The sequence below is a fragment of the Aspergillus ochraceoroseus genome (assembly GCF_002846915.1).
Source record: "Aspergillus ochraceoroseus IBT 24754 chromosome Unknown P175scaffold_1, whole genome shotgun sequence".
In the NCBI taxonomy this organism is placed as follows: domain Eukaryota; kingdom Fungi; phylum Ascomycota; class Eurotiomycetes; order Eurotiales; family Aspergillaceae; genus Aspergillus; species Aspergillus ochraceoroseus.
Window position 1 is genome coordinate 842,351 of NW_024468476.1, and position 22,653 is coordinate 865,003.

The 22,653-nt window shown below is 47.2% G+C and overlaps 10 protein-coding genes across 10 annotated transcripts; 3 read left to right on the plus strand and 7 right to left on the minus strand.

The window, feature by feature from the left end:
- Positions 1–44: 44 nt before the first annotated feature.
- On the minus strand, positions 45–659 carry P175DRAFT_0505677 (DUF3807 domain-containing protein; the record flags this gene model as incomplete). Its single annotated transcript, XM_040898124.1, has 2 exons — positions 45–569; positions 627–659. The coding sequence occupies 2 exons, from the start codon at positions 657–659 to the stop codon at positions 45–47; spliced, it is 558 nt and encodes a 185-aa protein (XP_040755297.1).
- Positions 660–1,257: 598 nt separating this feature from the next.
- Positions 1,258–2,268, minus strand: P175DRAFT_0428188 (HVSL domain-containing protein; the record flags this gene model as incomplete). The annotated part of the gene is made up of 3 exons (XM_040893293.1): positions 1,258–1,681; positions 1,736–1,961; positions 2,010–2,268. The coding sequence occupies 3 exons, from the start codon at positions 2,266–2,268 to the stop codon at positions 1,258–1,260; spliced, it is 909 nt and encodes a 302-aa protein (XP_040755298.1).
- A 1,804-nt stretch (positions 2,269–4,072) lies between these two features.
- P175DRAFT_0427887 (uncharacterized protein) lies at positions 4,073–4,864 on the plus strand (the record flags this gene model as incomplete). Its single annotated transcript, XM_040893273.1, has 2 exons — positions 4,073–4,702; positions 4,754–4,864. The coding sequence occupies 2 exons, from the start codon at positions 4,073–4,075 to the stop codon at positions 4,862–4,864; spliced, it is 741 nt and encodes a 246-aa protein (XP_040755299.1).
- Positions 4,865–6,742: 1,878 nt separating this feature from the next.
- P175DRAFT_0430082 (ER oxidoreductin) lies at positions 6,743–8,674 on the plus strand (the record flags this gene model as incomplete). Its single annotated transcript, XM_040893405.1, has 3 exons — positions 6,743–6,853; positions 6,919–8,489; positions 8,551–8,674. The coding sequence occupies 3 exons, from the start codon at positions 6,743–6,745 to the stop codon at positions 8,672–8,674; spliced, it is 1,806 nt and encodes a 601-aa protein (XP_040755300.1).
- Positions 8,675–9,015: 341 nt separating this feature from the next.
- On the plus strand, positions 9,016–10,890 carry pex13 (peroxin PEX13). The gene is made up of 3 exons (XM_040896188.1): positions 9,016–9,247; positions 9,322–9,810; positions 9,864–10,890. Exons 1-3 carry the CDS (start codon positions 9,196–9,198, stop codon positions 10,610–10,612), a joined length of 1,290 nt encoding a protein of 429 aa, XP_040755301.1. The 5' UTR covers positions 9,016–9,195; the 3' UTR covers positions 10,613–10,890.
- Positions 10,891–11,746: 856 nt separating this feature from the next.
- On the minus strand, positions 11,747–12,911 carry P175DRAFT_09987 (uncharacterized protein). The gene has a single exon (XM_040901149.1). It carries the CDS (start codon positions 12,721–12,723, stop codon positions 11,767–11,769), a length of 957 nt encoding a protein of 318 aa, XP_040755302.1. The 5' UTR covers positions 12,724–12,911; the 3' UTR covers positions 11,747–11,766.
- A 1,266-nt stretch (positions 12,912–14,177) lies between these two features.
- Positions 14,178–14,937, minus strand: P175DRAFT_010174 (uncharacterized protein). Its single transcript, XM_040892328.1, has 2 exons — positions 14,726–14,937; positions 14,178–14,603 (listed from the first exon to the last, which is right to left on the minus strand). Exons 1-2 carry the CDS (start codon positions 14,853–14,855, stop codon positions 14,392–14,394), a joined length of 342 nt encoding a protein of 113 aa, XP_040755303.1. The 5' UTR covers positions 14,856–14,937; the 3' UTR covers positions 14,178–14,391.
- An 83-nt stretch (positions 14,938–15,020) lies between these two features.
- P175DRAFT_0469382 (Clr5 domain-containing protein) lies at positions 15,021–16,391 on the minus strand (the record flags this gene model as incomplete). Its single annotated transcript, XM_040894999.1, has 4 exons — positions 15,809–16,391; positions 15,498–15,739; positions 15,359–15,448; positions 15,021–15,259 (listed from the first exon to the last, which is right to left on the minus strand). The coding sequence occupies exons 1-4, from the start codon at positions 16,015–16,017 to the stop codon at positions 15,021–15,023; spliced, it is 780 nt and encodes a 259-aa protein (XP_040755304.1). The 5' UTR covers positions 16,018–16,391.
- A 3,646-nt stretch (positions 16,392–20,037) lies between these two features.
- P175DRAFT_010057 (uncharacterized protein) lies at positions 20,038–20,527 on the minus strand. Its single transcript, XM_040892327.1, has one exon. It carries the CDS (start codon positions 20,445–20,447, stop codon positions 20,097–20,099), a length of 351 nt encoding a protein of 116 aa, XP_040755305.1. The 5' UTR covers positions 20,448–20,527; the 3' UTR covers positions 20,038–20,096.
- Positions 20,528–20,606: 79 nt separating this feature from the next.
- P175DRAFT_0429787 (beclin 1) lies at positions 20,607–22,299 on the minus strand (the record flags this gene model as incomplete). The annotated part of the gene is made up of 2 exons (XM_040893386.1): positions 20,607–22,147; positions 22,215–22,299. 2 exons carry the CDS (start codon positions 22,297–22,299, stop codon positions 20,607–20,609), a joined length of 1,626 nt encoding a protein of 541 aa, XP_040755306.1.
- Between the last annotated feature and the right edge of the window lie 354 nt (positions 22,300–22,653).

Below are 22,653 nucleotides of genomic sequence, written 5' to 3' on the forward strand. Positions count from 1 at the left end.
CTGCAGACAAATGTCTTTGCTTTAATTTCGTAGCACGATTCGCTTTAATCCTCGTACGAGATTATCCTCCGTCTCTTGAACTGCGGCGCCTGTTTGCAAGCTGACTGCAGACTAGCACTCTCCTCACCGTAATCCAGAGGCATATCCGAAGAAGCCACCGCCCGCTTTTTCATAACTGACACGTACGGCTCGGACTTCCCCCCTTCGCAATCTTCCACCGGCTGGGTATCCTCCACCGCGATGTTCGCGTCCAGGGATGCCTTTTCTGGCTCTGTCACTGCACTTTCCTCGGGGTTTGTACGTTCAGCAGAGCTCGAGGATCCCTCCATGAGCTCCTCCTCTCGCAGCTGCTTTTCACGGAGTAAAGCATGGATCTCGCTATGTCTGAATATCCCGATTTGTTCGTCTGTAAGGGTACGTTTCACGCCATCAGGATAATAGCCTAGGCCATCATCCTCGTCATCAAATCCAGGGGTTATGGTATCATGATCAGGCTCACGTGTACGCTGTACGGGTTGGAGACTTCCACTTCCAGGGAAATGTTTAGCCTGGAAGGCCTGCAGGTCTTCCTAAGGGAGATGAAAGTTAGTCTCGCGTGGCTTCAATCGAATGGGCGGGAAACTCACAAGCGTCACTGGTGGAACTGAGATCGGAGGCATGTTATTTATGTCAATATTAGCCGTGGCTTAAAAATGAATAAAAGGCCTTTCAGCTAAAGCATCTCATGCCAAAGCTGCTTCGGGGTGCAAGTGTGTTCATCATGAACGCGGCTGAGGATTTGGTGTTACGCGGTGGAAACATACCACCTACGCTAATTTGAAACTTACTAACCGTTTGTGGTTAGTTCACATTTACATAGTAAACAGGGCACATGAGACTTTCGTGCCACATAGTTGAGGTTTTCAGCGACGAAAGTCTTATCAAAAGTTCCAATGAGAGATATGGATTACTGTATTCATTACCTTATTTGGCATCATGTTTGACCTCTCAATCCCACTCTCTACCTTCTTTGGCCAAAGGCTTCCATGTCTGCTAACTGGGACCTCCTAGAGACCATCCATTTTTCTGGCTAAAGATAAATAAACCCCTGATTGGGCACCTTGTTAGCCCTTGCGAGCTTTGTATGACATGTTCTCTTTTGGTCTAGGATTTTATCGGATGGAATAAGCTGGGATATATGTTTCGACTGCTATCTAAATTGAATACTATTCTCTAGTTCTCTAGAACATGAAGACCTATATACAAGAGAGATGCTCCTTATAAAAATAATGTTGAGCTGGAGAGAGATATACTTGAGACTTGATTCCCGATTTTTACTTTCACGCAGTCGAATCGGATTTTAAGCTCGTTGACTTTTGATAGATCTATGTTCTCCATGCTGGCCTTTTCTTCGGCAGATGGCTCTGTTAGACTCCATCCAACAGAAATATGAAAAGAGTCGGTGTAGTCGTTTGGTGGGCTAGATTTGTTCTCACCAGACCTTGCGGACTTCGGGGTTTTTGAAATGGAAGACGCAGGCTCGTAAAGCGGTGGCTGTTCAAAGAGGGCAACTGCGCGATTAGACATTCGTAATAGAGAATTCAGGGAGTCCTGAGGTGGCCTTTTCACTCGCAGCACATAGAACCACCGAGTCTTTTCAAAATTTGAAACACAGTCCAGGCTATTTGACTGGACATCAAATCTGACAGAATCGATTAGAAAAGAAACCGCTCAATTAGTGTGATGTGTCACTCACACTGATATATCAGAATCTTGAAGTGTGGCTTCAAACGTGTCCATGAACTGTTGTCTCTGCTCAGTTCGAAGGACTACGGGTCTGGAAAGGCTAATATGAAGAGGTAGTTGCGCTCCCAGGTCGCTAAGCAGTAAGCTGTGAACTCCTGTTCCCTTTCCTTTTAGAGTACTTTCGGTTTGATGGATTACATTGCTCAAGATCCCCAGCTCCTCTTTTGACGGATACCCTACCCCTATTAGAAAAACAAGGAATGAACAAGGCTGGAGGAACGTACACTCAAGGTAAATGTGGGTAGGCCAGTTTCCTGCAACATGAGGTATCGCCCTTTTACGGCCACCATGAAGACTTGGATCATCTCTGACACTGACTCGGGTGCTGGAGGCATAGAGATCATGGAATTCAGCAGGTAACGGCGGGAGTGATGAGACCTGTCGGTTGTCACTCGGAAAAGTTTGGGAAAGTTTATTGATTTTCCTAGGACGGGCTGCTTCTTCAGCACCTGACTCCGAGTCAGAATATTCCACCAGAGCCATGATAGTGGGGGAATTTTCCAGATATTCTGAGGATGTTGTTATGAAATGTTGTGTGGTCACTGAGTTGGTCGATGTTGGTAATTTTTCTCATTACTGATACGGCGCCAAGACCGCAATTTTCTTACCCATAACGAACAAAACGAACTGCGTTTGGCAGTAATCAAACTGTCAATACCATCAATAGTGTCAACAGTACTACCCAGAACTGTCGTTCTTCTTTATCATTTGAACGTTGTTAAGTCAGGCTTCGAAGACGTCTGGCAATCAGCCTTACTGAGTTGGTCACACAGAAACCAAAAGTATGGAGTTGCGTGTCGAATGAAACCTTACTGATTGATGAGGCATGGCCCCTGGCCTTTCTAAAGATGTTCAGGGGTAATTCCTGCATCACTAGTGTTCCTGACGATTGTAGCACATGCTGCTGCATGTACTCAAGCAAGACATATTTCTGTCAGGCGGAGAACTAAAATGTCGAATTTGCTAGGGCATGCTCTGCTATATATATATGCTAATGATACACCATGCTCACTTGATATGATGTACAGAGTAGGTATTATCAGTATTAGTATACTGGCCATAGTAAGCAAAGTTGATGGCGGCTGACTGTGCGGCAAGACAGGTTTATGGCCCAATTAGCAGCCATCTACGCAAGTCATTTGCATTTTCAAGTAAATGATATTGTTAAAAATGGTTTCACGATAACTGAGTCATGCTAAGATTGCTAATTCGAAGTTGTTTGGGGTTGCAATAACACAGGCTCACCATACCCATTTGGGTGCCCCTGCGCGGCTAAATCAAGACAACGGTCTCGTGCTAAGGATAAGCTTAAATTAGAGCAGGCGATGAACAATTCAAGAACAGTGTCGTTTCACACCCTGGAGAGGTTCCATCCAGTGTATTATGAACTTGATGACCCTAAAAGCAATGATGTCAGAGACATGATCTGACTCAGATTACGTGCATTCCATCGTGGTGGTGTGTGATGCCCAACATTTAGTAAGCGAGTCAGCTGATCTAGCCCTACGGTTTGACCGCCAGGGTGGAGTAGGGCGGAACGAGAATCCGGGGTGCAGAAGCACATTTCATAGAAACCAGAAAGAAACTGAAAGATTTTCAATTCAATCTTCAAGCTCTAGACCCTTAATTTCGGTCACATTTGCAGTCTATGAAGAGGAGTTTTCATCTTTTCATCATCGACGCTTGGGCCAATGCAACCGGCCTGGCCTCGTTTTCCGAGCAGTTCCAGGCGCTATACCTGAAATGGACATCCGCTAGTCCTATACAGGTCAAGCCCCGGTTTTATCGATAAGGAATCGGCCTGCCGGGACGATCATGCGTAAGTCTGTCACGTCACTCATGGTGTTGAGTAAGACTGACAGAAGAGACGAGAAAAAAAAAGTATGGATGGCGTCGTGCTCTCGTATTGCTTTCTTACAAATGGCTGTTTCTTCCCTTAGCTTTCTCCCCCAGCCTCCATCTCTCTTCCAACTATCGACCTCTTCTCATCGATCATCATCTTTCCATCATATACTTCTCTAAAACCATCCCAAATTAGCTACAAAGCGACCTATCACTTTCCAAGTATCCTCTATTAGCTACAGCTAAAGCCACATTGAGCCCCACCTTCACAGTTCTGAACAAGAGTACGCAGGATACCACTAGCACCTCGTACTATTACCCTACCTACATACATATTGTGCTCGGGCGACACTTCGCTAGTCGCCTTGCAGCCGTGCCCTGAGCACGAAACTCAACACCTATTTCTTTCCAGGCTGCCAGCTTTATTTCTACCATGCATCTTCAGATGGATCATTCCTACCCTTCTCTTTCTTCTCATCACAATTCCTATGATATGAACGTGGACACAAACATGGAGTTGGGCACTCACAACCCATATCAGCGTTTCCTGTCTCCCTCGCCCACCCGCTACTCGCTTGGGCACCAGCGTGCTACTTCCGTTCCGTCTGTCTACTACTCAGGCTTTCTTGATGATTCTCCTATCGAATCGCCCCGACGACCTAGAGAAATTTCTCCTAGCTACAGTAGCACTTCTTCCCCCCGACATTACCGCGGCCGACGTCACCCCGGAAGACACACGCGAGATTCGCAACTTGTTAATCCTGACATCATCGACCGTCTTGATACCGCCACTGGGTATCAGTACCACCACGAAGGTCCTTACGATGCTGTCTATCCAGAAAGAAACCACGACAGTCGTCAAAGCCCTCTCGAGGCCCTGAGAGAGTCAAATGCAGAGGCCCTCAAGGCGACTCCTTATCACAAAATCGTCGATTCTATCAGCCGCCATCGTCCTCTTGATGGAGTGGCCTACTATCCCCCCGGACACACGGACCGCGAGGGCCAGACCTACGAGTACGAAGAAGGTTACAACATGATGAGCGATTACGGAAATTTCATGCGCATCCCCGGTTTGGTAAGTTTTACCCTCTCTGTCGTCATTCACTCGGAACTAACATTCTTCTAGCGCTTCACAGACGAAGATTTTAAGAACGACCCATTTTACAACTCTCCACACCCAAAGCCATTTGCTTCTATCCGCCGGGCTTTCCGCCGAAGCCGCGGAGATTCCGCCTAAACTATATACCAAATTTGCTTGACATATATTATATATGAATTGGATTATTGCTCAGAAGATTACCTGTATTGAATACCTTTCCTGTACTGGAGTTGTGGAGTTAGAAAGGAGCATGTATACGTCTTTTATGTGTGTTTTTGCAAGATTCCAAGACTGAATGAAGATATGTCCCACCACCCACCTCAAGTAGAGTACTTGTCTTCGTAAGAGTAAAGATTACTCGTATCCACATTCCTCCTCCCTTAGTCGTTGCTGATTTAGTTTCCTACCACATCCCTCGCTGCACCGTGAAAGTTAACGGAGGACTATAATTCTTAATTTGTAGCCCATCTTTATGCAATACACCTGTACGTCAGCCGATCACCTGAAACGGTCTCTAGTCTGCCAGCTATTTCATTAACAATCGACGCTACCTAGTTTTCTATTATAGATATACTTGGATATATTTTGTTGGAGTGCTGCACTCAGTGAATGCAACCAGCACCACCATTAGGCGGATAGCGACACGTGACTACCCAGTGTATTTAGGCCACCGTTTCCTTCCAGATCTCCATGCTTCCTCCAAGCATCTCTTCATCTCCTAGTTAGACCCAATTGAACCCATTTCAGTCAACTTTCTACCGTTATAGTTTGACAAACCTCTTATCATATTTCGATGTTGCCAGCACACTGTCTGGAGTCACAAAAAGAAAAGGCGGTCTGCCAACATACATGTATCATGCCTATGTCAAAACATACATATGCGAGACACCTCCCCGGAAAAAAAAAAAAGAAGAAGAAAATAAAAAAAAAATATCAGCTCCGTTCGGCTCCCATATAACTGCTGAGTAAGACCATTAACACCCATTTACGGAGTAGGTCGTCGTCCTCCCTCGCTTCCTAAACAGGGTATATTCGTGCATCCCCTGCGTCCTCCACCACCACCACCATGTTCATCCATTTTGCCAGTTAAAAAAAAAAAATAAAATAAAAAAAAAACTCTTTTTTTCCTTGAAGCAGGTAATTTTGAGCACTTAAGTTCACAGACTCAGGTACCCCGGGGAAATTGCATGGTCAAGATCCAAGGTTCATCTGGGACCACCAAACGTGGCCTGACTAAGAAGTGGCGGTCCAGTTGAAAACCTCAATCCTGGGCTGGGGCCAAAAGTGCATTCCTAGTATCAATTTTCGATTCCGTTCCTTGGAGATATATTATTAATAGGGGAGTAGAGAGTTGGCTCAGTAGATACGGAGTATATATTGTAGACAGCAAGTTGGATGTTGGCAGAGCGGGACTCGGGAATACACCAAGTTCTGACTAATTGCTGCTAGACGGAGGAAAAGATGGGGATAAAAGCCACCGATAAATGAGAAATCGTATCGTGGCGGTTGGACTAAGAGAAGGATGGATGCCGGATTCAGGGTGAAATAGCAGCTTCTGTCCTTCAATTAGTTAGTTAGTTAGATGGTAGTTATTATTAAGTGGTTAATCAATAAGTAGTTGATCAATCAATTCATCAATCAACAATAAAAAACAGATCGGATGATCGTTTCTGGTCTCCCCATACAAAAACTCCGCCGCCACCAAGGACAGCTTGTCCACTTCGATACTACGACTCCTTCATACCTCCACCACATTATTGACGTTCTTTCACTTCGAATTTCCTTGCAGCATTGCGTGTGGTTTTTCTTCTTCTTTTGAACTTGGACAGTATATTGTCTGTCTGCTGTATCTGAATGGCCACGCCATCCGTTTTCTGACCTTCTTTCCATGTGAAAAGCCACTCGTTAGATCTTGGCTTATCTGACCCTCGTTGAAATCGGTTTGATTTGATTTAATTGTATTGGATACCCTGCGTACCGATATTGTTGTCTTGCAATTCTAGTTCTGCAGTGAAAATGTTCTCTGCAGCCAAAGTCTTTTACCTGGCCGTATTCGGCTTCATGAGCCTTTGCAGTGCCGACGCTCATGATCGACCACGTACGCTACACGACCATAATACATGCGCAGTAAGTGGACTGGTATACTTCTTTTGACCCTTAAAGCATTCTACTAACATAATTTGTTTGCTCAGATTAACCCCTCAGCCATGGTTTCAGACGCCTGCGTATCCTACGCCACCGTCGACCAACTTAACGATCAAGTCTACTCTCTCCTTCAAGATATCACGCAAGAAACCGATTTCTTCTCATACTACCGTCTCAACCTCTTTAACAAAGTCTGTCCGTTCTGGTCTGACTCAGAGAGCATGTGTGGCAACATTGCATGCTCGGTGAACACCATCGATTCCGAAGAAGACATTCCCTTAACTTGGCGCATGGAGGAGTTGAGCAAACTTGAAGGTCCCAAAGCAGGCCATCCAGGGCGCAAGCAACAAAAGGAGCGACCCCGGAACCGACCGCTCCAGGGCATGCTGGGTGAGAATGTTGGAGAGAGTTGTGTGGTTGAATACGATGACGAGTGCGACGAGCGGGACTATTGTGTTCCGGAAGATGAAGGGACTGGCGGGAAAGGTGACTATGTCAGTTTGGTGGATAACCCGGAACGCTTCACAGGGTACATGGGGGCTAGCGCCCGCCTGGTGTGGGATGCGATCTATCGCGAAAACTGTTTCCTGAAGCCGGTTCCCGAGATGGAGCTTTCTCCTTTCCCTCCTGTGGGCGGCATCCAGGCTGTCCAGGATTTCCGTAACGTGCTCCAGCAGGAATCGAAGCGCAAAGACTTGCCGTTGGATAATGAGTGTCTTGAAAAACGGGTGTTCCACCGTCTTATCAGCGGAATGCATGCTTCCATCTCGACACACCTGTGTTGGGACTACCTCAATCAGACTACCGGGCAGTGGCATCCAAACCTCCAGTGTTTCAAAGAGCGCCTACACAATCACCCGGAGCGCATTTCGAACCTTTACTTCAACTACGCGCTCGTGTCGCGTGCCGTGGCGAAACTGCGAAAGCACCTGGAGGGCTATACCTATTGTATTAGCGACCCAGCGCAAGACCTTGAAACTAGGGAAAAGATGTCACTCCTCACTTCTACTCTTGCAGCGCGGCCGCAGATCTTCGACGAAAACGCCATGTTCCAGGATCCTAGCGCTGCTGGTTTGAAGGAGGATTTCCGAAACCGCTTCCGCAACGTCAGCCGGCTGATGGACTGTGTGGGCTGTGACAAGTGCCGTCTCTGGGGAAAGCTCCAAGTTAACGGCTACGGAACAGCCCTGAAGGTCCTCTTCGAATATGACGAGACAAAGAATGGCGAGAACCCTCTATTGCGACGAACCGAGCTAGTGGCTCTCATCAACACCCTCGGCCGCATTTCCCACAGCGTCGCAGCGATCCGAAGTTTCCACCGCGCTATGGAAGTTGGCGACGGTGAAGTCTTTGCCATTCCGGCCGGTTCATCAGCGACGAGGAAGGACCCCTCCGGCCAGAAAACGAGACGTCTTCTGAAAGACGGTGGCTCCACTTTCTACTATGAAGACGATAACGATGAAGACTTTGTATATATCGACGAGAAGCTCCCCTGGGAGCAGCAAAGGGAGCGGCACGAAGACGACACTTTGATGGATGACATCAAGGCTGAGTTCGCGTTGGTGTGGGACACTTTGGTGTTTGTGTTGAAGAGCTGGGCGGCCATTCCTAGGACGCTGTAAGTTTTCTGTGGGATCCATCTGTTTAGTCCAGCGTAATTCTAACGAGTTTCCACGCAGGTTTGAGCTCTCTGTTCTCGAGTTTAATCGTCTTTGGAGTTATTGGCTCGGTCTTCCTGTGCCACCTAGGACTTGGAAGATCCGATTCCCAACGCCGCCAGCACGCCTCCGCGACGAGCTATGATGAGTCCCTATTAGATGTTCGAAACATTTCAATTGCTTTCCTGGCGTTAGGTTGTTAGGAGTTGAGGCATGCATGGTGCATGGCATTTGTATATTATGATAGATTTGCGCATACCATCTATCTATTTTCACAACAATTAATTTTCACTGCTAGCCCTCTAATATTACCAGTAATATCGCCTCATGAGATAACTACCTTTAGTTAGTTAATAGTTAACTAATAGTTAAAAGCAGGAACTTTTCCGTCGGTAAGATACGGTGCCTCGGCTTTTCCGGCCACATGCCGACTTGAACTTTTTCTCCACCGCTTTCCTTCCACTTCCTCGTGAGTCTTCCCGTTATCTTTCATCGCCATCGACCTCGTCCTCTCTGCTTCTTCTCCACACCTTTTCATCACCAGAATCCAGAGTTTATCTTTCTTTTAATTCCTCGCCGGGTTGTCTGGCCCTCTGGGTTGGCTTCATTCCTTCTGAGTTCCGATCCATGCGATACTGGTGAGAGAATCTCTACTCGCGCTCCTCCATGGCGTCGGTATCGCCACCCAAACCGTGGGAGAGGGCAGGCGCTGCTGCGGGTAAGGCACTTCAGAATTTGCCCCCGGCCTCATTTATTGTGCTCTGGTTTCGCTCATGCTTTATTTCACTTCAGGCACTACGTTGTCAGCATCTCCAGCGACCGCCGCTTCTACTGTGTCTCCAGTATCCCGCGTTTCGGCTGCGCCGACCGCAACAACTGCCGCTAGCACAACATCAACCGCTCCTGACCTCCCCTCCCGACCTAACACTCTAAGCACTGTTGCAAATCGCAATGCGTCGAACTACTCTCCCTATGGAGCTTCTAGATTTACAACCACCCCGTATGGCGGATATGGTGGTTATGGCACGTACTCCTCGCCCTACTCTCGCTTCGGCACCATGGGCTCGATGTACGGGGGGTATGGAGGCATGTATGGTGGAATGGGCGGAGGGATGTATGGCGGCATGCCAGGCGATCCCAACGATCCCAACAGCCTGACCAATTCCTTCAGTCAGAGCACACAGGCTACCTTCCAGATGATCGAGAGTATCGTCGGGACGTTTGGTGGATTTGCGCAGATGCTGGAAAGCACCTATATGGCAACCCACAGCTCATTTTTCGGTGAGCACAAGTCCCTTTTTCCTTACTGTACACATAGAACTAACAGCATCCAGCTATGGTCTCCGTCGCAGAACAATTTGGAAACCTGCGCAATACACTAGGCTCCGCGCTGGGAATCTTTACAATAATCCGTTGGTTCAAGACGTTGATGGCTAAAATCACCGGTCGTCCACTACCTGCCGATGCTACTGCCCTCACGCCAGCAGCCTTCGCTGCTTTTATGAGCGGCCGAGCCACACTCCCCGATGGTTCTCCTGCACCTCCACGGCCGTCACGAAAGCCGTTCTTCATGTTCCTCATTGCCCTCTTCGGTCTGCCATACCTGATGGGCAAGCTTATCAAGGCACTTGCGCGCTCGCAAGAAGAACAGCGTCAGAAGATGATGGTCGGTGCCAACGGTGAACAGGGCGCCCTAGACCCATCTAAGTTGGATTTCTGCCGGGTTCTGTACGACTACTCGCCTGAATCCCAAGAGAGCAATGGCATCGACTTGGCGGTAAAGAAGGGGGACATTGTCGCTGTGCTGAGCAAGTCAGACCCCATGGGTAATGCCTCGGAATGGTGGCGTTGCCGCGCCCGGGACGGCCGTGTTGGCTATCTTCCTGGACCTTATCTAGAGACGATTCAGCGACGACCACAGCAAGCTGCCATCACATCCGGCAGTGAAGCAGGTAGCCGCAGCAACTCGATACAGTCGAGCCCAGCCGCCGAAACTCCTAGCAAGGGACAGAAGCCGGGGCTCCAGGGCAAGATGGGTGATATCTCTCCCGAAAGTTTCCAGAAGAGCGCCTTCTATTCATAAACGATTTGTGATACCTCCTCCATACATATTTATCCCGCTTATTGGTTACAAAGCTGGCACATGACTGCGTCACTACATACACCGGTGGTCACCTTGAGTTGGTGTTTCGCTGTCTTCACTTCTGCCTCCTAATTCTTGTTCTTCCCGACTTATTCTCTCTGTTTTAGCGAACCTTGTTACAGAGTACCTTTTTTTTTTTAACTTTTCTTGCTTTCGTCTCCGGTTATGTGGACGCGCCAGTCATCTAGGCTGAATGAAACTGTGTATGAACATCTTACCTCTACTGTTACGTAACCATCTATCTAAGATCTCCAATATAGAGTAATGTAGACCCTTGGGATTCTACATTAAATCCATACATAACAAACCGGTCACCAAAAATCCACCATGGGAACAACCCTTCAGTCCCGTCTTCTCTTATTCATTTTTAATTTGACAAGTCTAACAGTCCCCCAAAATCACATAAGATGGTATGGGAACATCTACTCCGTATACAGAGTAGTTGTAATTAGATTCAAGTTAATTACTAACTAGCTACCGCACGCAGGCACTATGTAACAACAACTACTACTACTACACAAGTACATAAAAGTTTATAGTAGTTTAGCACCAGCTCATGATTAAGCATGGGAGCGAGCAGGGTATAATATCAATTATATTATATTATATATAGTTGTTATAGTTGTTATAGTATAGTATACAATAAAAGTAGAGTGAAAAAAAAACCTTATGTACTACAGTACTACTTACTACTTACTGTAACTAACTAAAAACCAGCTCATCCTTTACATAGACAAGGAGAAAAATGCAGATACATAGATGATTGTCATCTGCTTTTACGGGTTCTGATTATACAGTACAATCTATAATTGGTGGGGTGCTACCTAGTGTATGTACTCCATATTCATTCATAACAGGGTAAAGGAAGGACTATTGAGAATTGCGGGCGGAAACTGTTTGTGAGGTTGGTTTTATTCTTGTCTGTTTCTATTTATCTTTATCTTTATCTTTATCTTTATCTTTATATATGTATATGTATATGTATATACGTGCGTGTATGTATGTATGTATGTATGTATGTATATATGTATATATGTATGTAGTACTATACTGACAATTCATGTTCGTACAATTCACAGGATGACGGACGGCCTCTAGATCCCGAGCTCAGCGGGAGGAGGAGGCCTCTGCCGCTGGCGATCAGCGAACCCGGCATCGAGCTCCTGTGTGTCAGAGCCTGGGAGCTCGGATACGGGGGCTCCGAACGGGGACGCGGAATTCTGCTTGGCCGGGCCCCGGGGAGCGTAGGACCCGTCTGTTGGCGCGGCAGGAGATACAGAATGGTAAGCGGGTGCTGGGCCAAAATTGGCTGCCGTGTTAGGATCCGTGGTTTTGTGGCTGGGTATTATTGAGCTGGGGCGCCGCCAGAGGAAGATAGCCAGGCCGATGATGATGATTGCGCCGGCGGCGACTCCGACGCCGATGCCGGCTTGTGCGCCCGTGGAGAGTCCGCTGCTTGATGAAGGGCCCCGGGTGGAGGCTGGGACGGAAGTCGAGGTGGTTGTTGTTGTGGTGGTCGTTGCGGCGGATGTGGATGTGGAGGTAGAGGTAGAGGCAGAGGTGGTCGCGGCGAGGATGTTGAACTTGGGACTGGAGACTTCCTGGCCGCTGGAACCGATCCAGGCGACGTCTGATGGGAGGAATCGAAGGGTCCACGCCGAGGATGAGTTCACGTCGGAGGCACTGAGGTCAACCGTCCAGTTGTAGGAGAAGGTGGTCTTGACGTTGATGCCGGCTGTAGGATGCGAATCAGCAGATGAATACGAGATATGCGAGGACGAGCGACTCTTATCACCTTCAAGTTTCCGATACACATTGGTACTGGTCATCCACAGGTCCACGTTGGTTGTATTGCAATCCGAGCAGTATGCGCTAAAGACTTCCTCCAGCTGCGGTTGCCAGCGAATTTTGGTCGTTGACCCGGTGGTGATATTGGAGTGATAATCAGGGGCTGTAGGGAACAGCCATAGATCCTGGACGGTTTCTGCGATGGCCAGGGGAGCCAGGAGCAGCGGTAGAAATTGAATGTGAGGCATCTCCATCCGCATCATCGCTGGATGCGATGGGGGTCTGAGGGTGAGAACAACAACAGCAGCAACCACGGCAAAAAGAAATTCAGGAGCCTGCTGGCAGGGCAACAGCGGCCACAATGGATTATGAACGGAGAATTAGGGAAATGTGAAGAGGCAGCGTGGCTGGAGAACAGCCATGATCTTCAGACCCTGACCCTTGCGCCTTTACTAGTGCAGAACACACAGCCTTGTTGCTTGCGCCCGTTTTCCCTCCACAAGCCTATTATTATCATCGAGTATATCTGACATGAATGTACTGTACATTTTGATTCGTGAAGATAGTATCCCTATATTCTCGAAAATCCGTCAGTATAACGTACTCCTCGACAGACACCGAATACTCCGCGCTTTGTTATGGGGTACGTACAGAGCTCCCCTATCCTATACTCGGTTAGACACTCTATCCTCCTCTTAAATGTCAAGGCAAGAAAATTCGTAGGAGACATTTATAACATCATCATCGTCATCGTGGAGAGAATGGTGATTTCGCGGTATTTTTGGACTAGTGGGGGTACAAAAGTACACGACACTATAATCCAAGGAGATCCAAGTAAGTATACATTAGGGATAAGATCTCTAGTCTAAAGTAAGTACAATCGTCTAAATGGCGGGGTAGGGTCTCTTTACCTCTCTCTCTCTCTCTCTCTCTCTCTCTCTAAAACCAGGCTAGGAAGATTTGATCGAGCGGACAAATTCGGGGGATGAGGTGGATGAGGTATATTAGGTATATTAGGTTAGGTACCAATACTAGGATATTCCGCACGCGACCACATAGACCATCACATCAATCTGAAATCAAGTTGAATCGTCGATCTATTTACCGGACAAGCGTTGTGATTCGTATACAGTACAACACCTATTCTACCTGATTCGATCCTGATTCCATGTCCTAAGGGGATCGCTTTTGTCTGCGATACCTGGGTACTCAGCACTAACACATACACTAGAGTAATTTGCTTTTAAAATCTTGTTTATGCCAAAAACGAGAGACGAGAATGAAAGGAAGAGAGGGGAAAAAAGGAAGAAAACCGCTCCGTTCCCCGCACGCTTGGTGTGGCACTGTCCCTTGTGTCGCAAAAAAACAAGCTAGGTTAGTCGGGGGAACTGGACTCTCTGTAGGCCCTCACATGCTGTGCTTGAATGGCCATTCTCCTGGCTCAGGCACAAACTCTAGATTTGGTGTTTGGTGCAGCTCTATCAAGTATGGTGTACTAAGGTAACGCAGGCCTGGAACTTTTTCCGATTTGGTGGCTGACCAGTCAGGTGTCTAGAACCTTGGCCGTCCAAATCTATTCAGAGAGATGTGGTAGTTCCTCGGAAATAAATGATGTTCCCGTTGATCGCCTTGACTGGTTTGTTCCGTGGGGCCTTCCAAGGACCAGTCGAGTCGTGATAGGTTGCGCGGTTGGTCTGCGATTGGAGAGAATCATTCTTTGGCCATCGGGAATGATGTCTGGTGGGTCCCGTTGACCGGCTCTTTAAACCCAACTTGAAACCCAAAGCTGTGCTGTTTCTAGATCTCAACGGTAGTCTATTGCAGCTGTGTTGCAGTGACGATTCCCTGTAATCTGCACCAGGGTCTGGATCCTCGTGCAATGGGGATGAGCAAGTCATCCTGGCCAAGTGGGTCGGGCTTTCCTTGAGGGATCAATGGGAACTGGCCTTGGTTCGAAATGGAGATCCAGACAGACCTAGGCCGGTTGGGGATGTGACGGGTGAATGCCTGACAAAGGTGAGGCGGCCGCGAGACCGGGGGTAGTAGGTGTAAGATGGCGTAATATGATCTACCATACCATGATGGATTCCAGGTAATATCGCAAGCAGATCACGGCGATTTGTGAAGACGGTGGAGATATATACTAGAAATCAAGAGCATTAGATATAAGGGTATCATCCAGATCGGATAGACGCAAATCATTGGTCCCCATATTCGTATCTTCATCATCTTGCTCTCCTGTTTTAAGGGAATACCAAAACCTACATTCAAGCCATAGCTCTATATAGACGGCATATTGAAAGGGAAGGGAAAAGGACCACGCAAACAAGGGTAAATCATCGGCAGAAGGAAATGGTAACATTACAGAGCAAATAGCAGACTGATCGGGTGACATACTCTGGCTAAGAAAAAAAAAAACAAAAACAAAAACAAAAACACACACACACAACCGGGGGGGGCGGGGGAAAGTGGATGGTTCCCATATTGAAATTACCCTGGAGATTGAGTGGTCCGCTTCGCTTCGTATTGGGACAGACGTACGTTCACTCAAAACCTCAGGCTACTGTTTCGAGTCGTCATGTGGAGAGATGAGCCCGGCCGTCGTGGTATCTAGGGTCTCTTGTAGTTCGAGAAGACGAGATTGAAACATGGCGAGTGCGTGCCACGGATCTTCGGCTAGAGGCCCGGGGGTTTCTAGGGGTTTGGGGGTATCGTTGGTTGAGGTTGTTGGGCTTAGTGTAATTGGAAGGGACTGGGTATCGTCCAGTTCGGAATCGGGGATGGGGTCTAGTTTATCAACTAAGTTTAATGATTAACGAGATTCTTCATTAATTCACCAAGGCACTACCCGGATAGAACGACGCATCTGATTGAATGGAAAAGAGCGGGTTGTCTCACAAAGATGTGGTTGTGCCTCTGGATGAGGAGACAACGTCGAAGCTCTTTCATCTGGCTCTGGAGTGTAGTAACTCATATCCGACGGGGTTTCTATCTGATGTCAACCTCGGAAACTGAACGAGTAGCGGCGAAGACATACCTGGCTCGGGGCTTGCTTGATGAGGCTCCATAGGATGGGTATCGTTGTCCCAGTTGGTCCCGTATCTACGGACAAAACGGGCAATGCGTTTGGTGTCGACTTTTTGGCCGGCTACTCGAAAGGCTGTTTGCTTGCCTTTGGCAGCACGTTTCTGCTGTTTTCGAATCATGATGTTGACTTCTTTGGCCTTGATATTCTTGCGAATGTTCCAGGCCGCTAGCCGGTCTTTGTATTGTTTTTCTCTAGAGATGGGTTAGAGTGTGGTACGAAGAGGGTTTACGGCAAAAAAAAAAAAAAAAAAGACCACATACGAGGCAACAAATTTGTGATCACGCTCCATGATTCTTTTGACATCTCGAAGTTTTAGTTGGTCATCCCGGTAGAGCTGTTCGATGAAGGGACGATACTTGTTCCAGTCTTCAGATCTGCGAGGACGAAATACGGAGGCAGCCGCTGGAGAAGAGGAGGCAGCTGTAGGAGTGGAAAGGCTGGAGGACGAAGGAATGGAACCTTCCATCATGAACAGAGTACAGATGGACTGGTGTCACTCATAGTCCGAAATGGGAGCAGACAAAGAAATTGACGAGGGTGGTGATATGTATGTAAGAGTACTCCGTAGGGAACTAGTGTGTGTGTAGTGAGCGGATGGAAAGGTGGGGGTAAAAAAGAAAGGAAGACAGGAAAGACAAAGATGCGAGAGTGAGAAAACGGCGAGAAAATCTTATGTAGGTTGACAGAGACAGCGTCCAGGCGTAGGAAAACGGTGGTCAGAGCAGCAGAGCAGAGGGAGCAATTAATTAGTTTGTACCGATGAAGTTGTTTGGTCCGTAATCAGGAAGGGAGAGAGTAAGAGAAGGTGAGGAAAGAGAAGGGGAAAAAAAAGAAAAAAAAAAAAAAAAAAAAAAAAAAAAAAGAACAGGGCAATGATAATTATGATAATAATAATAATAATGTTATTATTAATAGAGATATTAAGCGTTGTGAAAGGGTCAAGAATAAGAAGATATGAGTTGAATCTTCAGTATATGGGCTTGCACAATGCACATTCTTGGTGAGGGTCAAGAATCTGTCACGAATTCACGATGCCTGAGGTATAGATACTCTCGGACAGGACTTTGCTTCCTGACTGGGTACTTTGGTCGAAGTACACATACACACGCGACTCAGCCTGGAAAACGAAGAGAAAAGTCAGAGAAAGAAGGGAAAGAAAGGAAGAGAACAAAAACACAAAAGGTACTTCATCCAGTAGGTACCTACAGGGCAACCGGGTGGTTCGCCGCCGGGAAAATCCTAGGACGGGCGCTAAAAAAGTACTATACTATCGGACTGCAGGATGGCAGACACAAAACTGGGGCTTTGCTTACCGTTTCTAGCGACCTGCTGCTGGAAAAGCCCGCGGCACTTGCAATCCATGTTTCCCCGCTCCAATCAGGGGGGAATTGGACGCGGTCTGTGTATTTTTGTCCAGGTATACTTCGACCTGGTCTTGGGCTATCTGGATCGAGAGGAGGAAGAATACGAGCGCCATCTTAACCTATAAAGATAATATCTATCTACCATATGTACCCGAGGCTACCTAGGTATAAATGAGAAAGAAAAAAAGAATATCAAATAGAATACAGATCTCCATACAAGGCTTCGTTACGTGCGCCATTTCCTGCAGGTGCAACACTTGGATGGACCTGCCATCCATCCGACCACCTCACTACTGTACCTCTAGCGTTCGTTTCTTTTTTTCACCTGGGTAATTTTGAATTCGAATTACCAGGATGGAATTGGACTATGATCCTGTTCGCTTGTTCCCTCCCCCCCCTTTTTTTTTTCTCCCCCAAGGATCGATTCGATTGCAATCAGTCTGGCGGGATCTGACTAGCTAGCGTCTGGGTACTATACAACAGCTCTGGAGTATTTTCTCTTCACTGCTTCGTACTTTTCAACTGACAGCCTCATCACTGATCTAGTTGGATCTGAACCGGAATCAAATCGGAATGGACGCAAATCGGAATTTCCCAGAAGATGGAATGGCTGTAATACTCCATACGCCGTAGGTAGCCTGTCAATCTGGACGTCTGACTCCGTTAATACTACTCTAACTGAGTCTAAATCTCAACCAGTTCCCCACTGTGTTTTGAAAATAATTGCTTTGGTCTATCTAAACGAGAAGAAGGCGAAACAGAAAAAAAAAAAAAAAAAAAAAAAGTCACCCCATGATCGGGTGTGTTGCTGGAGTCCGTCCCAGTCAGACGATATCGGATAGGGAGAGAGAGAGGCCTGAGCTCTTCAGCTGCACTAGAGATTCTTAGCTGATTTGGACCAGCAATTACTGTAGATAAATTATTATGCTAGGTATTTACTCAGTAATATAGAATATAGTTCTAGCCGTAGGTACTACTAGTACTAGTTACCTAGTATGTTGCTGTCATTCGCGACTCCACTACATATTGATGGATTATTTAACCTACGAACCTAACGGTAACTACTACCTACGGTTTCTTACCTTAGTAACTTGACCTACAGACTACTACTACTACTACTAGTACTGAGTACGACGTAGGTGTCTGTATACTCATACTCACTCTAGTTACCAAATTGATTGGTTGACTGATTTATTTCATCCGTCTTCGTCACGGCTATATATACTAGGTATACATAGTACTACTAGTAGATATATTGTACTACTAGTAGGTATATAGTATATAGTATATATATTCATAATTTCTTAATTTAATCCTAGGTATGTCTGCCTTCTTTTACCAGTATACTTCGCTTCTGCTAGGTTCATTCATGCGACAAGCTCAATAAGGCAGGCTACATACTAGGTATTCGATTAGGTAGATGCCGGGCGCCACGTCGATAGGGCTCTACGCACTACGATTTTTTTTTAAAAAAAAAAGAAAAAAAAGAAAAAGAAAAAAAAAAAATATACCCAACCTAACCCAACCGGTTCTCTTCCTAGGTGATCATCACGGTGAGAAACCTGGCTCGGCTCTCGTGCGAGATACATACGGATGTGCAGCACGTTGCATCGGCTTGGGCAGGTACAGGCATGGATATGGAATCCGATTGAACGCTGTAAGCCGGACAGTACTTACTTTCGACAGTACAGTATCAGGGTATATCCTGAGAAAGAGCCTAGACTGGGATCCAGGATGCAATGCAGGTATGTGGCTAGGCTAGGCTAGGGCAAAGAGGATCCCATGGTCGGCTGCTCAGTTGCTGCCTCTGTCTGTCTGCTGTGCAAAGCGAGACTGATTGGGATTGGACTCCCTCCGGCATATGACCGGCCAGTGAAGACCAACAGAAGACCTGTCGGTGTATCGACACGCTTTCTCTTTAGCCGGATCGTGATTGCGAATGCGGTCATGATCTCCGAAGACAGCCACTAGGGTAAGATACTCAAGGATCGTTGTGTTCGTCACTGGCTGGATGGAAGATGAGGTGTGTTCTGCTGCTTTTGCGTCCTGAGCTGGAAAGAAGGAGGAAAAGAGACATTGTAAGAAAGAATTAGAAATCCTTTTAACATAGTAGTAGGTACACTCTCAGACCAGGTTTGTCATTCAGGAAGGGATAACGGTGGTGGAAAGATCAACTTTGTTGGACATTCACCCACAGCTCTTACTCCTTCTCCATCCTGTCCCTGGTAGTGGCTCGGCTACTCCAAGTGGAGGGCTGTCAGAACCGGTGATAAGCAATTGGAGACTGTGAAAAGCGTGTGATGTCGGACGTGGAATAGTCGTCTGTCGAGTCAGTCCTGAGGCATGGGATGGAGTGAGAAATGAGAATCATAATCGGGTCCTAACGGTAAGAGGAGTAAGGGATGAGAGAGATTGTTCGCTAAGCTCGGTTCTTCCTTTTTTTTTTTTTTTTTTTTTTTTTTTTCTGTCCCCTTGATTAATTAATTCATGATTGATTTGGAATTCTGCTGGAAGTGAGATGTGGGACAAAGAGAAAGCAAGTGTGTAGCCGAGATGAGATGGTAAGCGATGGACTCGGTCTGGGATGGGTTCTTTCTTTCACCTCATCTCAGGTTGGTTTTCCATAACGACAACAATAGACCCCTATTCCACCAGTCCAAGGAATGTAATTCGCGGGGAATGTCGGCAAGCTTCCAGACTACGGAGTAAATAGTACGAGAACGGAATGAAAAAAGTTCCCACTCAGCGTAAAAAGTCCCCCCACACTTGGGGCTGACTTTGGCATTGCACTAACTAGTTAACTAGTTGATGATAATAAATGACAGTGAAGAAAAGAAAAGAAAAGATAGCCTCGTGTTGCCTCCCCGGGAGCGGCCCGAAACATTCCTACCAGTTCAGTTGACATGTAGGATCATCCCATCCATCCATCTGTATAACATTCACAGTCCCGGCACCATGGGTCCGCGGAATTTCCGAATCGTTGTGGCTGCATTATTAGTTCCTTTGGGGATTTCTTTCTTTTTTTTCTACATTCCCTCGTGCCTTGTGTTCACCTGGCAAGGATGAGGAAACATCTTGTATACAGAAGTGAAGATAAGTACCAGTATCAACCTAAATGGTGATCTTGTATCCCAGCCTTCTAACCACCATCACTTGGCTAAGCGGACTAGCAAAATCACAAATATCAGCTCTTAGATGATTGTTCCTCGTCAACCTTATCCCTTTCTGAGTTTAAACTATTCTGTCTGGAAATCATGGTCGCTGTACCACCGGATAAAAGGGGAAAAAAAAATAAAATAAAAATAAAAATAAAAGGAGGCCTGTAAGCGTCCAAATCTAGCAGACTAGCCCCATAATCATTCAACATTGTCATCCCTATCCTTATCATCTGCGAGACCAAGGATCCAAGCATGATTCGCGAATCGCGAGTTGGGGCTGACTCGTACCTGATGTGATAATCTGACCCATGACGTAGGACTAGCACTGGTCTGTACGACAGGGGATCTGTGACCTGCTGCGTACAGAACTGGCCCATGCGGTAATGACCTGAGGAGCCCACAAACGGCTGCAACCAGCGTCAGTTAACCCGAATCTGGGAGCGGGAAGTGGCTGATGCGAACTACCCGCTACTAAGTAATAATAGGTATCGATGTGTAAGATAGGGTTTCCTCTAGGTGTCGTCTCAGTCGCACATCTATTTCCTGGTAGGACTGGCTGTGGCAAGTCTCGCTTGTTCTCCTGCTGCAACGGCGGCAGCTGCGACGGCGGCCGAGTTACTCGAGCCTGCACTTGCAATGTTGCTCGCATGCGCCAGCAGAAATTTGCAACATGTCAAGGTGTATTTGCATGCGCGAGTCCAGGTCTCGTCGCTCTGGTTAAAGCCCAACTTAATGCTAGCATCACCGATTTTATCTCGTTTGATATCATACGGAAGTTTCAGCCCAGACACAGCAGCGCTGGCGGGACCTCGGCGGTTAGACGGGGCTGGTGCTGGCGTCTTCTCCACAAACTCCCCAAGTTGACGTAGACAATCCAGAAAGGCTACCATGCCGGCGTCAAACCGGCGGTGAAGCCAAGGAATATGGAGTGGTAGGTCGCCGGAAGAAAATAGCTCAAGACTCGTGACCTTTGGCGCTCCTGACAGGTTGGTATTTTCACCGGCAACCGTTGATTGAGCCGGCGATGGTCGTGGATACTCGATTTTATCAATTTTAGACATAGATCCCATGGGCCGCAGTCGATACCCCCGAAACTGAAAGCCGAGTTTCTCCGCAATGGTAGCTAAGAGCAATGCTGTCTGGCCCCAAGCGGCATTAATCTCGGGCCATTCCACTGAAGGATTTGCCAGTCGACCTAGACGTAAGCCATTGATGGTTCCAAAGTACCCATCGTGCCCAATACAGAATGCATCATTGTAGACATTAGTTCTCTGCAATCTTTCCAGCTGCCGCGAATCATGGTCGTATCTCATATTCAACGCATCGCGCTCATTCTGGAAATCAGAGAGAACCAACGAGAATCCATTCCGATCGCGCCAAAATATTTCCTCTTCCATGTCTAACTGGCGTGACTGTTCCTCCAGCTGTGCAATCTCTTCATCCAACGCCGCTTTTTCTTGCTCGAGGGTTACAAGCTCCGCAAACGCGGCCTCCTCCGCCTTCAACGTTTCTTTCAAAGAGCTCTCCGCGGCCTCAATCTCGTCTGTTGTTGGTACTGCTGAATTAAGGTTCCGTAAGAAAGTTATGTACGCATCGCGCTCCTTGGTGGCATCTACCAGCCGCTGCTGTAGCCCTTCTACTAGCATCTCGGTACACTCAGTGCAGATCGGATGATCAATATCAGAACGCGAGGAGATGATCTCGAATAGTTGACTGGTCTGTTCAACTTGGTCCGCGAATGATCCATTCTCCACAGCCTGCTCATCGGTATGTGCATTTGATGCGCGTTTACCTCGCAACGACAGGCTGTCGCCATTCGCCCCTGGCACAGAATGCGGTGGGCCAAGTTGAGATTCTGTAAGCATAACAAAGGACATATTGCCACTATCCCCTCGTCCTAGCCTAGAAGGTATTGTGAGGCCGCCGCCTCCCTGGCGGGGTGCCTGGATCGACCTTCGATATACCGGCGACGACACATTCTTGGAAGCCCGATCGTAAAGCTCTCGTCTCTCTTGGGGGTAGGACAGCCGGGAGGCCGTCTTATTCGTGTGGTCCGGTACCGTTTTACCTGTAGAGCCTAATGTCAAGAGCAGGTTCTGGTTAGCCTATGACTGTCGCAACGATGGTTCGTTCATATGAAGTACCGATAAGCAAGTCGAAAGCGGCTGGATTAAGCGACTCGAGAGAGCCGTCTAGCTTCAATGAGGTGCGACATTTTTGGCAGTACATCTTTGTTGAATAGTATTGAAAAGTAGCTCTCCATTCATTGTGGTAGCATGATAGATGGGATCGTGAAGACCCGAGCGAAGCTAAGGAATGGGCTTAGAGGTTGGTAGCGAACGTCATCCGGCAACCCGCGTGTTTTTGGTGTCCGCCTTTTCTCCAAATCCGCAGCTTTCTCCATCATAGCAACATCAACTTGTTCCATGACCATGGAGAAAAACAGCCGAATCAACTTTACCTTTAACAATGCTGAATAAGTGAAAGATTCCAAAATGAGGCCTGTTGTCTAATTGTCTAATGACTTCACTTTTTGCCTACAATTTTATTGTATTTTATTTCCCATTCCACCCACCCTCTTTG

Coding starts and splice junctions, on each gene's coding strand:
- pex13 (XM_040896188.1), top strand. CDS start 9,196: ATGGCGTCGGTATCGCCACCCAAACCGTGGGAGAGGGCAGGCGCTGCT. Junction 9,248..9,321: donor GAGGGCAGGCGCTGCTGCGG/GTAAGGCACTTC, acceptor ATTTCACTTCAG/GCACTACGTTGTCAGCATCT. Junction 9,811..9,863: donor AACCCACAGCTCATTTTTCG/GTGAGCACAAGT, acceptor AACAGCATCCAG/CTATGGTCTCCGTCGCAGAA.
- P175DRAFT_09987 (XM_040901149.1), bottom strand. CDS start 12,723: ATGATGCGGATGGAGATGCCTCACATTCAATTTCTACCGCTGCTCCTG.
- P175DRAFT_010174 (XM_040892328.1), bottom strand. CDS start 14,855: ATGTCACCCGATCAGTCTGCTATTTGCTCTGTAATGTTACCATTTCCT. Junction 14,604..14,725: donor TATAGAGCTATGGCTTGAAT/GTAGGTTTTGGT, acceptor CTTGATTTCTAG/TATATATCTCCACCGTCTTC.
- P175DRAFT_010057 (XM_040892327.1), bottom strand. CDS start 20,447: ATGGGCCAGTTCTGTACGCAGCAGGTCACAGATCCCCTGTCGTACAGA.